The 14,423-nt window shown below is 64.7% G+C and overlaps 1 protein-coding gene across 1 annotated transcript; it reads left to right on the top strand.

Annotated features, from left to right (window-relative positions):
- Positions 1-4,557: 4,557 nt before the first annotated feature.
- Slc28a1 (solute carrier family 28 member 1) lies at positions 4,558-12,661 on the top strand (the record flags this gene model as incomplete). The annotated part of the gene is made up of 11 exons (XM_042670430.1): positions 4,558-4,606; positions 5,965-6,055; positions 7,792-7,886; positions 8,280-8,371; positions 8,916-9,114; positions 9,430-9,571; positions 10,094-10,207; positions 10,683-10,760; positions 10,970-11,050; positions 11,336-11,416; positions 12,474-12,661. Coding segments are annotated over exons 2-11 (1,145 nt in total), but the record flags the coding sequence as incomplete, so codon positions are not given.
- Positions 12,662-14,423: the final 1,762 nt, after the last annotated feature.

The raw sequence follows: 14,423 nt of genomic DNA, 5'->3' as shown, positions 1-14,423 counted from the left end.
AGGAGAAAAGCTTCCTGGGAAAGGACGTCGGGCAGCTCACAAAACAGAACGAGTGGTTGAGCCATCAGCCTCGCCTGGGGTGCTGCGGTCAGTCTCCAGCGGAGTCCGGCGCTCGCGATTCAGATTCCAGGGAGGAGAATCTGGCTTGGATGGCAGGGCCTCATAGATGGGAGAGAGGAAAAGATGGGATTTCGTATCAGAGGAGTGGATGAGTTGACAGGGTTTCATGGGCAAAAGGTAGACCTGCGTACACACATGTGCATACACACACACACACACACACACACACACACTCGCCACGCTCTCTGACTTCCATCCAGAACAAGCCCTCTCTGCTTGGGGTATTTCGGGGGTGACACGGCCACTCTTATCCCAAGCCCAGCATCACCATGGCCATCTTCCCCTGTCTAGTGCTGTCATAGTCCCACTTTGAAATTCTGTGGGGAAAACCCACCAAGCCGGCCGGCGGGGTGGCGGCGGCGTGTGTTGACTCTGCCCCGGGGACCCTCAAACCTCCATAGCAGCCTGGGCCTGGGCCACGCAGCCCAGGAAGATGCAGGCCCCGGACGGCCTCTCTGCGTGGTGAGTCCCCCCACACCACCTCGCCCTCACCAGCCACTGCCTGCGGCCGCAGGAAGCCTGGGAGACCGGTGAGCACCTGACGCGGCCCCAGGGCTCGGCTTTTGCTGCTACAGCACGTTCTCTTGTGGATGGAATGAGGGAGGAGAGGGCCAGGAGAGCATTGTGGGTCTTGATGGCTGGAGATGCGTGATAGGTAAAGAGGGCATGATGGGTAAAGAGGGCATGATGGGTAAATAAAATGAGGCATGATGGGTAAATAAAAGGAGGCATGAGCTGGGCGCTGGTGGCTCACGCCTGTCATCCTAGCTACTGAGGAGGCTGAGATCTGAGGATCGCGGTTCAAAGCCAGCCCGGGCAGGAGAGACCGTGAGACTCCTATCTCCAATAAACCACCAGAAAACCGGAAGTGGCGCTGTAGCTCAAGTGGTAGAGCGCTCGCCTTGAGCTGAAGAACTGAGGGACAGCGCCCAGGCCCAGAGTTCAAGCCCCACAACCGACAAAAAAAAAAAAAAAAAAAAGGAGGCATGATGGGTAAAAGGAGGCATGACGGGTAAAAGGAGGCCTATCAAGGGCCATCTTGGCCAGGGCGGGTGGAGAGGAGGGTGGGAGGAGGCGGGAGGGAGGATGAGGGGTGCTCCACACCCCGCTGTGCCTCCCGGGCCTCGGTCTGAAGCAAGCAGAGCGGTGGGCCAGGGAGGGGGCTCCTAATCAGCCAGAGTGTGGCCAGACCCCAGGCCCCCGGGTCCCCTGCCACACTTCTCATCAGGACACCCATGACCACCCCTCCCCCGCAGAGGCCCCGCGGGTCACGTGACTGGGCAGCGGCCCTGACCGTGTACAAGGCTTTCCCAGGTCGGGGCCACACTTGACCCAGCCCAGAACCGGAGCTCCCCAGGCCCGTCCGCTCGAGTACGATGCCCCCGGGTGCCGTATACAAGTTTTGCCCGCCTTGCGAAGGAACCATGCGGACGCCAGCCGCCCCGCAGCTCTGTGTACGGGCGCAGGAGTTTGTGCAGGTGTCGTGAGGTCGCTGGCCTCTGAACATGCATCCGACCGCCGCACGGGGAAAACTCTCCCCCGACCCGGCCATAGATCCCAGATACACAGCCCCAACTCCCTCGGGCAGGCAGGACGGGGGACCCTGGTGCCCCCTGAGAGTCACAGTCAGGTTTTCCTCGAGAGAGTTCCTGGGATCTTGTCCTTCTGGCCAGCTGGGTCCGGATACCTGGTGGGAAATCGTGGCTTTACCTCGGCAGCTCAAGGCAGACTTGTCAGCCACCCTAAAGTCTTCAATGACAGGAGTTCCTAGGCGATGTCTCAGGGCTGTCTGGCCATTTTGTTTTGTGGGTGCCAGCCATTGCTGAACCACAGCTGAAGGTCTGATTTCCATGCTCACACCGAGACCCCTGCCCAGCCCACGATGCCCGCCCAGCCCACAATGATGCCTGCACAGCCCACGATGCCCGCCCCTCTGCTGCCCAGCGCAGGGAACCGCTTTCACCACATCTTCCAACTAGCACTTGGGTGTAGCCAGGAGGGCGTCTGTGTCTGTGTTCTGGGCCTGCGGAAGATGGGAGGCCGGGGGGCGGGGGGCTGGATGCATGCCAGGGACCCAATAAAGCATTTGTGCCACCCTAAACCTCTGAATTCCTGCCTTTCTTCTTTTTTTTTTTATCATCATCATCATCATCACTTTGCAGGACTGGGTTTGAACTTAGGGCTTCATGCTTGCTAGGTTGGTGCTCAAGTGCTGAGTCAAATCTTTTCTGGTGGGAGGTGTGGGTCCAGAGGAGCCAGGCAGAGGAAACCACAGGCCAGGACCCTCAGGCCTGCCCGTGGCGGCTCTCCCCCCAGCCGGGCACATCTGGCCCCGCCGCCGCCGCCGCCACCACCGCCCCCCGCCGCTGCCGCTACTGAGGACCGCAGCAGTCTGCAGACAGGAGCGGCTCCCCGGCAGGCGCCGCCCTTGCGGGTCACCCCACAGCCTCAGACCTGACCACACCCAGGACAGACGAGGCCCCCGGACGGAGGGGCCTGCCTGCACAGTGGCCTGACAAGGATCCGCACGGCCCAGCGGGCAGCTGCTCTGCCCGGGCTTTGAGCGATCCTCGGGTCAAACGTCAACCACACATCCAGGCCAGGGGAACTCCACCCATGGACAGTTCCGGTAGAATCCTCCTCTGGGCTATTGGGGGTGGGGGGGGCTGAGAAAGTGCCTTCCTCCCCTGCAGGCGTGGGAAGCCGGAGCTGAATCCCGGCCACGGAGCCACACCGTGGGTGGGTGGGGGGCAGGGTCAGTCTTTTGTGAATGAGAATGCTTCTCCCCATGGGGAGTGCATGAATTCTAGGAGAGCTTTGTGCAGAAAGATAAAGAATAGGGGCAGGGAGCCTGTAGTCCCAGCCACTCAGGAGGGGAAGATTCCCCCCACAGCTGGGAATGCAACCTGTCTACAAGAAAATGTATCGGGTGACAGGCATCGTCCACCTCCTGGGACATCCCAAGCCTCTGCCTGTGGTCTTTGTCCCTTGCACGCATTTGTGCTCTGAATGACACAGGACCTGCTTTCCAAACGAAACAGATGTGAGTAGAGGCCGGCAGCAGTGGACCCCGTCCCACGCAGGAGAGAAGCAGGCGGGGGACCCACCTCGGCCGGGTCTGAGGAGGCTCCCTGCCCGCTGCCGGCTCCTGGGCGGGGTGCAGCAGTGTGGGCACACGGCTCTGCCAGCCCAGCCAGGGCCATCTGGAAGGGCGCCCCTGTGGCGGGGGCAGAGTGAGGGGAGGCCTGGTCCTGGGGCCACCGAGGCTGGAGGAGGAGCACCGCCCTGCGTGCTCCCCAGGGCTCCCAGCACCCACCAGAGGGAGCCGGAGAGTCCCCCCTCGGCCCAGCCCCTGGGGCCGGAGGAGGCCTCACGGCAGTACTGTGGCCACGCCAGGCCTCCAGGGGCCATTATCTTAGCAGACGGGGTCCTCACTTCTTGCCCAGGGTGGCCTGGGCTGTGATCCTGCGATTCGTGCTTTTCGGATGACAGGTGCACGCCACTATCCCCAGCTATTTTGTTAAGATGAAGTCTCATACACTTTTTGCCAGGGCTGCCCTAAAAACTGCAATCCTCCCGATTGATTTCAGCCTCCAAGAAGCTAACATTGGAATGGGGGGAGAGGGGGGAGTGGCCCAGGTGGTAGAGAGCTTGCCTAGGAAGCAGGAAGCCTGAGTTCAAACCTTAGTAGAAAAAAAAACAAAACTAAGATTATAGGCATGAGCTGCCACACCCTCCTCCCCCTCCTCCCCAGGCCCCCCCCCTTCTCCTCCTCCTTCTCCCCTCCCCCCCCCAACTTGAACTCTTGAACCTCCTGCCTCAGCCTCCCGAGTTCAGGGATTACAGCCATGCGTTACCACACCCGCCCAGTGCAAGAGTACCATTAATTATTAAAGAGATGTGTTGACCCCTTGCGGAAAAGCTTCCTGTTTACCTTGAAGACGGAGGAACCGAAGTGTTTGCCCCTTTGCTCTGTACCCGGTTTTGCTTAGGCATTTGTTGGAACGAAACAAGATACAGGAGAAGAAAATGGTGTGACTTTTGCTTGGTGTGTGTAACTGTGTCAGGCTGCAGAGCTGACACGCACTTCCTGTTTGTGTCACCCCACTCCGTACCCCCTCTTCCCGCTCAGGGGGACACAGCTCCAAGAACAACGGCCCCTCCAGTGAGAGGAGACAGATGCAAAATGAAGCTGAGGTGCGGGGCTGGGGGGCGGCAGGCACGCAGCTTCCCGGGGGAGGGGCCTGGGGCTAGGCCTGGGCGGGGTGGGGGGGTGGGAATGAGGAGGGGAGACTTTGGGGGCTGCTGTGCCTCCCCTCCCTCATCTCCTGGTCCCCGGCCAGAACTCCTGGGCCCACGCCCAGCCCCCCCCCCCTCTGGACTCTGCCCCGAGTTCTGCTGAGATGACAAGGCGGGGCTGGCGGGAGCAGCCTGGACCCAGTCCCCCGCAGTGCAGCGTCCAGGCCACCTGTCACCAGACCAGACTGTGAGTAGGACCCCCGCCCCGCAAGGGGAGGTCCCACTGTGTGAGGGGGTGTTTGGGTTAAATGGGGGTGCTTCCTAAGGCAAGGAAGGAGGGGAGGCAGGAATGGGAAGGAAGGCTTCCTTACCGCTCCTTCCTCTTTGATTTGAGGCAGAGAATCCACACACACACACACACACACACACACGCAGCACAGGCTGGATTTGAACTTTAGATCCTCCTGCCTCAGCCTCTCCCGGGCGCGGCTGGCTGACTCTCCCTGACAGTAGCACTGCGGTCCGTGAGCAGCTTCTGCTTCCCGGAGGCGTTGGCGTCCGGGGAGGGCGAGGGTACGGATGGGCCTCGGTGGGGCCTGGCTGGATCGCCAGATGAGGCGCCCCGCTGGCGTCCCCGCTGGCGTCCCCACTGGCATCCCGCTGGCGTCCCCGCTGGCGTCCCCGCTGGCGTCCCCGCGGTGTCCCCACTGGCGTCCCCGCGGTGTCCCCGCTGGCATCCCGCTGGCATCCCGCTGGCGTCCCGCTGGCATCCCGCTGGCGCCCCGCTGGCATCCCCGCTGGCATCCCGCTGGCATCCCGCTGGCATCCCGCTGGCATCCCGCTGGCGTCCCCGCTGGCATCCCGCTGGCGTCCCGCTGGCATCCCGCTGGCATCCCGCTGGCGCCCCGCTGGCATCCCGCTGGCATCCCGCTGGCGCCCCGCTGGCATCCCGCTGGCATCCCGCTGGCATCCCGCTGGCGCCCCGCTGGCATCCCCGCGGTGTCCCCGCTGGCATCCCGCTGGCGTCCCGCTGGCGTCCCGCTGGCGCCCCGCTGGCATCCCGCTGGCATCCCGCTGGCGCCCCGCTGGCGTCCCGCTGGCGCCCCGCTGGCATCCCGCTGGCGCCCCGCTGGCGCCCCGCTGGCATCCCGCTGGCATCCCCGCTGGCATCCCGCTGGCGCCCCGCTGGCATCCCGCTGGCATCCCGCTGGCGCCCCGCTGGCGTCCCCGCTGGCGTCCCCGCTGGCATCCCGCTGGCATCCCGCTGGCGCCCCGCTGGCATCCCGCTGGCATCCCGCTGGCGCCCCGCTGGCGTCCCCGCTGGCATCCTGCTGGCATCCCCGCGGTGTCCCCACTGGCATCCCGCTGGCGCCCCGCTGGAGTCCCGTCTTTGGCCCCGGGCAGCTGCAGGGAGTGGCGGCGCTCGGCCGCCCTTCGGGCGCGCTGTGGACGCTGGCCGTGGCTCGGTCTGCAGACACTCGTCTGGCACAGGCCCACGGCTGAGCCAGACGGGTACCCCAGGCGCTGGGGTCCAGCCCGGGCATCCCCGGCCCCCCTCCCGCCCCTCTCCTCTGACCCCTCCTCTGGCCCTGCTCTATCTTTCAGCTGGACGGTCCAGCCCATGGCAGAGGCCTTCTCCCTGGCGCCCGCGGCCCGCGGCCTGGACAACATGGGGGCCGAGTTCTTGGAAAGAATGGTCTGTCCACGCCCTGCCTGCGCGTCAGCTCCCGGGGCCCGGGCGGCCGAACCCCCGCTCCCCTCAGCCCCTCCTTCCGCAGCTTGTGTTCTCAGACCCCCCCCCCAGGCCCTATCAGGTGCTGCCCCGCACAGTCCTGCACAACCCCCCCACAGTCCCGCACAGCCCCGCACACAGCCCCCCCCCACAGCCTCCCACACAGCCCCACACAGAGCCCTACACACAGCCCACACACAGCCCCACACACAGCCCCACACACAGCCCCACACACAGCCCCACACACAGCCCCACACACAGCCCCACACACAGCCCCACACACAGCCCACACACACAGCCCACACACACAGCCCCACACACAGCCCCACACACAGCCCCACACACAGCCCCACACACAGCCCACACACAGCCCACACACAGCCCTACACACAGCCCACACACAGCCCCACACACAGCCCACACACAGCCCACACACAGCCCTACACACACAGCCCTACACACAGCCCACACACAGCCCTACACACAGCCCACACACAGCCCACACACAGCCCTACACACAGCCCCACACACAGCCCTACACACAGCCCACACACAGCCCCACACACAGCCCACACACAGCCCACACACAGCCCTACACACACAGCCCTACACACAGCCCACACACAGCCCTACACACAGCCCACACACAGCCCACACACAGCCCTACACACAGCCCACACACAGCCCACACACAGCCCCACACACAGCCCCACACACAGCCCCACACACACAGCCCACACACACAGCCCCACACACAGCCCACACACACAGCCCACACACACAGCCCTACACACAGCCCCACACATAGCCCCACACACAGCCCCACACACAGCCCTACACACAGCCCCACACACAGCCCCACACACAGCCCCACACACAGCCCCACACACACAGCCCCACACACAGCCCCCCACACACAGCCCACACACACAGCCCACACACACAGCCCCACACACAGCCCCACACACACAGCCCACACACACAGCCCCACACACACAGCCCCACACACAGCCCACACACACAGCCCCACACACAGCCCCACACACAGCCCCACACACAGCCCCACACACAGCCCCACACACAGCCCCACACACAGCCCCACACACACAGCCCCACACACAGCCCCACACACACAGCCCCACACACAGCCCTACACACAGCCCTACACAGCCCCACACACAGCCCTACACACAGCCCACACACAGCCCCACACACAGCCCACACACAGCCCTACACAGCCCTCCCCACAGCCCCACACACAGCCCTACACACAGCCCCACACACAGCCCCACACACAGCCCCACACACAGCCCCACACACAGCCCTACACACAGCCCCCCCACAGCCCCACACACACAGCCCCACACACAGCCCCACACACAGCCCTACACACAGCCCACACACAGCCTCCCCCCCGCCCTGCACAGCCTGCACACAGCCCGCCCCCAGCCCCATACAGCCACACACAGCCCGCACAGCCCCATGCCGCCCGGGCAGTGGGGAGGAGGGGCAGGGGGCCTGGGGGCCTGGGGGAGCGCACGGCCTTGTCCTTGCTCCCCACCGGCCTGGTTGAGGCCGATGGAGGACCGCGACCAGAGTTAGGAGTGGAATCCCGCACCCCATCCCTCCTCAGTCTGACGGCAACCCCTCATGGCCTGGGGTGCCCGCGAGCGCCCTGGCCGCGCACGCCCTGGCTTTAGGAGGAAGGCCGGCTCCCGGGCGGCGACCCGAGGCCCGCACAGTCGCAGGTCGGGGACGGCTGGAGCGCCGTGCACCCCGGGCCCTCCTCCCGGTGGTAGGTGACCGGTGACCCCCCCCGGGGGAGGGGGGAGGCCACCTTCCCGCCCGTTGGTCTCTGGGACACTTTGGAGAGCCCCAAAGCTCGGTTCAGATTTCCGAGCTGGGCCTTGAACAGGACCATTGCTGCCGCCCCTGCGGGAGCTGAGCACAAACAGGGAGGGGCCGGGGACACCCCTAAAGAGCGGCCGGTCTGGTAGACGCTCACCTGCCGTGCCCCAGCTCCCCCCTGGCCCAGGGTGCGGCCGACACACCAGACCAGAGTTTGCAGGGCTGCGGTGCCTTTCACACTGGGAATGCCCACGGGGGGTGCTGGGGCGTCAGGGAGTTGGGGACCCCCACCGGGTGGGAGCTCAGAAGCACCCCGTGGACCCCGTGGACCCCTCCCCAGGAGGAGCCTGCAGCCGGTTCGGAGAGCCAGAAGCTTCTGCCAGGAGCATGCCCAGCTGCTGCGGTGGATGGTCACAGGCCTGCTCTGCACGGGTGAGGGCCTGTCCCACGCAGGACGCCGTCCATCCACCCGTGCCGTCACAGGCACGGCGCGGGGAGCCCCAGCGGGCCGGTTGTCAGGGAGGACTTCCAGGAGGAGGTGGCCTTCAGTGCCGGGGTGGGGCAGAGGTCAGGCAGGTGGAGGAGAGAAAGGCGCGAGGCGGGAGCCTGCACCTGTGCGGGGGGGGGGGGGGGGGGGCACGTGTGTGTGTGTGTGTGTGTGTGTGTGTGTGTATGGATGGCACCGCCCTGTGGATCGTTCACTCCAGACGCCTCTCCGCCAGTAGCTCAGGTCTGAATCCACGAGGCTCCGTGCGCACCTGCACCCAGCAGTGCTGGGAATCCCCCGGGGTCTCAGGCAGGCCAGGCCAGCTCTGTGCGCGGGTCCGCCTCACGAGGAAAGCCAGCCTGGGCCAGGGTGGGGTCGGCCGTGCCCAGCCTCCGCGTGAGGCTCTGGGGGCGGGTGGGGGTGGGTCGCGGGCGGGTCGCAGGCAGGGCGCAGGCAGCCGGCCTCACCAGCGCGCTGCTGTCACTGCAGCCTACGCGGCCTTCCTGCTGGTGGCTTGCCTCCTGGACGTGCACAGGGCCCTGGCGCTGCTGGTCCTTACGGGCCTGGCCCTGGTCTTCCGGGCCCACAGCCTGCTGAAGAGGCTTCTGGGGCCGAGGCTGGGCAGGTGCATGGCATTCCCATGTGTGGGCCTCCCCGGAGGTTCCCGTCTGAGCCTCTGGTTTAAGAGGTAAGTGGGGAGGGGGGCTGGGAAAGCGGCTCAGGGGTAGAGCGCTTGCCTTGCATGCATGAGGGCCTGGGCTCGATTCCTCAGCACCACATAAGCAGAAAATGCCAGTGGTGCTGTGGCTCAAGTGGTAGAGCGCTAGCCTTGAACTGAAGAGCTGAGGGACAGCGCCCAGGCCCAGAGTTCAGGCCCCGTGACCACCAACAACAACAAAAAGAATGCCCGTGCATGTGCGTAGGGATGCGCTGTGTGCGTGTGTCTGGGGGTTCTCAGGTGTGCCCAGGAGTGAGGCGCGGGGCTTCCTGCCTCTCTCTGCAGGGGTCTGGCGCTGGCTGCCGCCATGGGCCTGGTCTTGTGGCTGTCTCTGGACACGTCCCAGCGGCCGGAGCAGTTGGTCTCCTTCGCGGGGATCTGCGTGTTCGTCCTCTTCCTCTTTGCCTGCTCCAAGCACCACCGTGCCGTGAGTGCCTGGCTGCGTGGCTGGCTCCATGTCCCTCGGCAGCCCCGTCCTGAGAGCCTGGAGTGGCGTTGGCCGGGCCGGCGGGGACGCAGCCGGAGGAGCTGGCTGTCAGGGGCGGCTGCGGCTTCTCCTGGAGCCCCAGCAAGTCTGTGGGCTCAGGGCCTGCCCCCCAACAGCATACTCGCCCGTGCCAGTGAAGGGGCAGCCCCTGAGCAACCCTGTCTGCCTCTGCTGGGCCTCGCGCAGCTCTGTCCATGGGGGGACACTGCGGGCGCCGGCCAGGCGGTGACACCCCCGAGGCCACGGTGGGGGGACGTGGCGCGGCGCGCCCGGGTCCCGACGGGTTTTCCGCGGTTCCTTGGTTAGGCTGTGGCACTGCGCCGGCTGCCGCTCTGGTGTGGACACCAAGAGGACGCGGCCCCGTCCCCCGGGCCACGGCTCCCCCGTCCCCCGTCCCCCAGCCCCGCTCGCGCGCTCTGTGTGGAGCGCCAGCGGCGGAGCTCACGGGACCCTCCGCGGCAGGTCTCCTGGCGCGCCGTGGGCTGGGGCCTTGCGCTGCAGTTTTTGCTCGGACTCTTCGTCATCCGAACAGAACCCGGATTCGTTGCCTTTCAGTGGCTTGGGGAGCAGATCCAGGTGAGTCCCGGAGACCCCGCAGGGAAGGGGGGACACTATGTTGGGAGGATGGAGGGGGAGGCGGCCACAGAGATGGCCAGGGCCCAGGAGGGCAGATGGGACCCGAGCCCCGGCGGCGGGGGATGGGTGCCGGCCCGGCAGCTGCCCTCGGCTCAGGCTGGGCTGCAGCCGGGTGAGCAGCCCAGAGCAGAAAAGCCCTCAAGGGTCAGTGCCCAACCCCAAGACCAGCACACACGCGCGTGCACACACACACACATGCGCGCGCGCACTCGTGCACACACACACACACACACAACTGTGGATTACTGCTTTGGTGTGCATTGATGGACACACCCCCGCCCAGAGCCCGGAGGCCCCAGGTCCCCCCTCCCTGCCCCCCCACCCCGCATCTGTGGCCACAGCATCCCACCTCCCGCCCTCCCCTGACCCCCAGCCCCCCCTGACCCCCACCATCCCCTGACCCCTCCTGTGTCAGGTCTTCCTGAGCTACACCGAGGCCGGCTCCAGCTTCGTGTTCGGGGAGGCGCTGGTGAAGGAAGTCTTTGCCTTTCAGGTGTGTGAGCTCTGGGTCCCGGCCCAAGGCGGGGCACGGAGGGAGCCCAGCGCCTCTCCTGACCACCCCCATCGGGACAGGAAGTGCTCAGGCAGGGGGAGGGCAGCCGGGGGAGGGCAGAGGCTCCGGGCGTGGCGGTGGGCCCGTCCAAGAGTCCAGGCCCTGCCGGTCCCTGTCACGGCCGGCCCGCCGGGCCGCTGCTCCGCCAGGTCTTGCCCATCATCGTCTTCTTCAGCTGTGTCATGTCGGTGCTCTACTACCTGGGCCTCATGCAGTGGGTCATCCTGAAGGTGAGTCCACGCCCCACCGCCCGACCTCCCCACTGTACTCCCTAGAATGCCTTGACCCTGCGGTCCACACCTCCCAGAATCTTCCACTCCCAGGGTTGGGAGGTCCTTGCACCGCTGACACTCCCCCCACCCCCGTCTCTCTCTCTCTCTCTCCCTCTCTCTTTCTCATCTATCTCTCTCGCGTGCTCTCTCTCTCTCTCTCCCTCTCCCTCTCTCTCTCTCTCTCTCTCTCTCTCTCTTGCTCTCCTCCCTCTCTCCTCATGAAGGCTGCCTGCTCCCTTCCAGATTGCCTGGCTGATGCAGTTCACCATGGGAACCACAGCCACGGAGACCCTGAGTGTGGCGGGAAACATCTTTGTGAGCCAGGTGGGTACGGTGGGGGACCCCAACTCCTGGAGCTCAGAAGCACCCAGAAAGAGCCGCTGAGCCTCCTCCCGGGGTCTCCCGACGCTCCATGCCCCCCCCCCCCCGCCCCACTCACTGTCCGCAGAGTCCCGCACTTCCCACCACTCTGCCACTCCAGCCTATCAGCTTAGAGACTCACAGATCCGTCCTCCCAGGGTAAACTGAGGCTGGGCCTGGGCTGAAGACAAGCTTGGTGTTCTAGCTAGCTTCTTCCTGCTGGATCTCTCCACAGCCTCCCCCCCCCCTTTTGGAAAGTGTATTTCCAGTGTGATGTGGGCTCTAAGGGTGCCGCCGGCCCCCAGTCCCCTCAGCTCCTCCCAGGCAGGGCCGCTGGGGGCTGCCGCACGCTGGAGTCCCTCAGACCCCTTTGCCAAAAGGTGCTCTGTTTCATTGGATAGTTGGAGGAACTTTGGAGAGTTTTTATCTTTTTTTGTTGTTGGTCGTGGGGCTTGAGCTCTGGGCCTGGGCGCTGTCCCTCAGCTCTTTAGCTCATAGCTGGCACTTTACCTCTTGAGCCACAGCGCCACTTCTGGCTTTTTCTGCTTATGTGGTGCTGGGGAATCGAACCCAGGGCCTCATGCAGGTGAGGCAAGCGCTCTACCGCTGAGCCACCTTCCCAGCCCCACGCTCGGCTCTTTTTATGCCGTGGCACACCTGCGCGTGTTTTTCTGCCATGCACACCGCGAGGGTGTTGAGTTTGCTTCCCTGATTTCAGCCAATTACCACAGATATAAGCTAAGTTGTCTCCAGTGTCCCTGAGGCTTTCAAATGAAGCCTGTGCAGCGATATAAAGACACCTTCCCCCCCCCCCCCCCCCCCGCTGTGGGATCAGACGTGTCCCCTGCTCCAGCCCCCTTGGCTTTCCTGGGTCTCGAAGGGTGTGGGGAGCGAGGCCCGGGTGCCCACATGCCAGGATCGGATGGCAGTGCGGCTCCAGGGCGGGCCCGTGGGACCCCTGCCCCAGGCGGGGGTGGGGGGGTCCACAGCCCGGCTGGGCCGCCATCTTTCCTATCTGTAGACGGAGGCTCCTCTGCTGATCCAGCCCTACTTGGGGGACATGACGCGGTCGGAGGTGCACGCCGTCATGGTGGGGGGCTACGCCACCATCGCCGGCAGCCTGCTGGGCGCCTACATCTCCTTCGGGGTAGGAGCCCTCCCCCTGCCTGCCCAGGTCCTACCCACCCCCAGGCGCCCCCCACTCCATCGGTCTGTGGTAGCCGGGCTGCGGGGCTGGGGAGGGGAGCAGCAGGCAGGCCTGGTGTGCTGGGTCCCCGGTGTTCCCCTTCCCTCCCCACCTCGCTCCACTTAACGAGCATCCAGGCAAGGTGCCGATGCCCACGGGCCCCCGTGGGATGGAGGGGGCTCAGAGATCCAGCGCGGTGAGGGGGGGGGCATCAGAGCCCGGTCTGTCAGACTCCCAAAACGGTGCTCGTTTCTCCACCATCCCACACCTGGTGTCCCTGGGGATCTGTGCAGCCCCGGCCTGGGCTCGACGACCCCAGCACAGCATGTCTCTAGGTCAAAGTCCAGCGGTGTCACCAGGCCCCACCTGCCGCGTCCCCGCCCCCCCCCCCAACAGCTGGCGCTTTCTGCGTGCAAAACGCTGCCAGCCTTCTGAGAGCCTCTGCTTTCCTTTGCTTCTTCCCAACGACCCAAGAGACGCTGGGGTGCTGTGCAAGTTCAACAGAAAATCTCTTCCCGCCAGCCTCCGGAGGCGCCGGCCACGGGGCTGCGGAGAAGCTCTCTCCTGCCCCCGCCTGGCTGTCGCTGCCACTGCTCTGGCCCGAGTGCCTCCCTCCCTAGCTCCACACCCTCCCGGCTCCCCCCCCCCCCAGCCTCTCGCTCCACCTCTGGATTCCAGACACCTTCCTCTAAGTCCTGGGGTCCTGTTGCTGGTACTGGGGTGTCCCTGGGCTAGTGGTTACCACAGGCCCCATGAAACAGACAAACCCCTCACACAGGGCAGCTGAGCTCTGGAAAGGCCCGAGGGCAGGGCCAGGCTGAGAGACACTCAGCACAGAAGAAAATAATTATCAATAATCCGGATGGATTAGCTAAAATGGGCCTGGTAGCTCACTCCTGTAATCCTAGGTACTTGGGCAGATCAGAGTTTAGAGCCAGCCTAGGGAAAAAAAAAAAAGTGAGACCCCCCATGTCAACAGAGATCTGGGCTTGGAGCTGTGAACCTGACATCCTCTATGTAGGAGGTATAAACAGGAGGCTCAAGGTTCAGGCCACCTGGACAAAAAGTGAGACACCATCTCAAAAATAACCAGAGCGCTAGAGGCATGGCTCAAGCGGTAAAGCACCTGCCTGGCAAGTTCAAACTCCAGGACTGCCAAAAATTAAAATTAAAAACTAATTTGACTATTTCTTTTTACTTTTAAAACTTCTGCTGCCCAGAGGGACAGTGGGCTTGGGATGGGGGGGGGGCCTGGGCCGTGGAAGTATGCATGGTTTCTGAGAGGGGTCTGTGTGGGACTCACTGCTGCCTAGGACTCAGCCCACGCGAGGGCTGATCTGGGCCACCTCTGAGGGACCCCAGCTCGGCTTCCAGAGCCATCAGCTACTGGGAGGAACCCAGAGCCTGTGGTTTTGGGCAAGTCCTGGTTAGTTCCTTGGGGGCTCAGGGTTTAGCACTACATCTTGCTTGCAGACACCCCGGAGCACTTGTGGGGTGCTGTGTGGAGGGCCTGTGACCCTCCACGTGTGAACAGTCATGCATGGCAGACGTGGGTCCACCCGAGCCTGGCTCGAGGCCCCCCCCCCCCACCGCCACCCTGGGCCAGGCCCCTGCTGGCATTCTTTCTGTCTGGCTCTTCCCAGCCCCACAGTTCCCTCCCTCCCTCCCTCCCTCTCTCTCTCTCTCTCCCTCCTCCCTCTCTCCCTCTCTTTCTCTCCCTCTCCCTCTCTCCCTCTCTTTCTCTCTCTCTCTCTCTCTCTCTCTCTCTCTCTCTCCCCCTCTCTC

Source organism: Dipodomys spectabilis, unplaced genomic scaffold (assembly GCF_019054845.1).
Source record: "Dipodomys spectabilis isolate Male_0828 unplaced genomic scaffold, ASM1905484v1 ptg000552l, whole genome shotgun sequence".
NCBI lineage: Eukaryota > Metazoa > Chordata > Mammalia > Rodentia > Heteromyidae > Dipodomys > Dipodomys spectabilis.
This window is presented reverse-complemented; position numbering and strand designations above follow the sequence as displayed.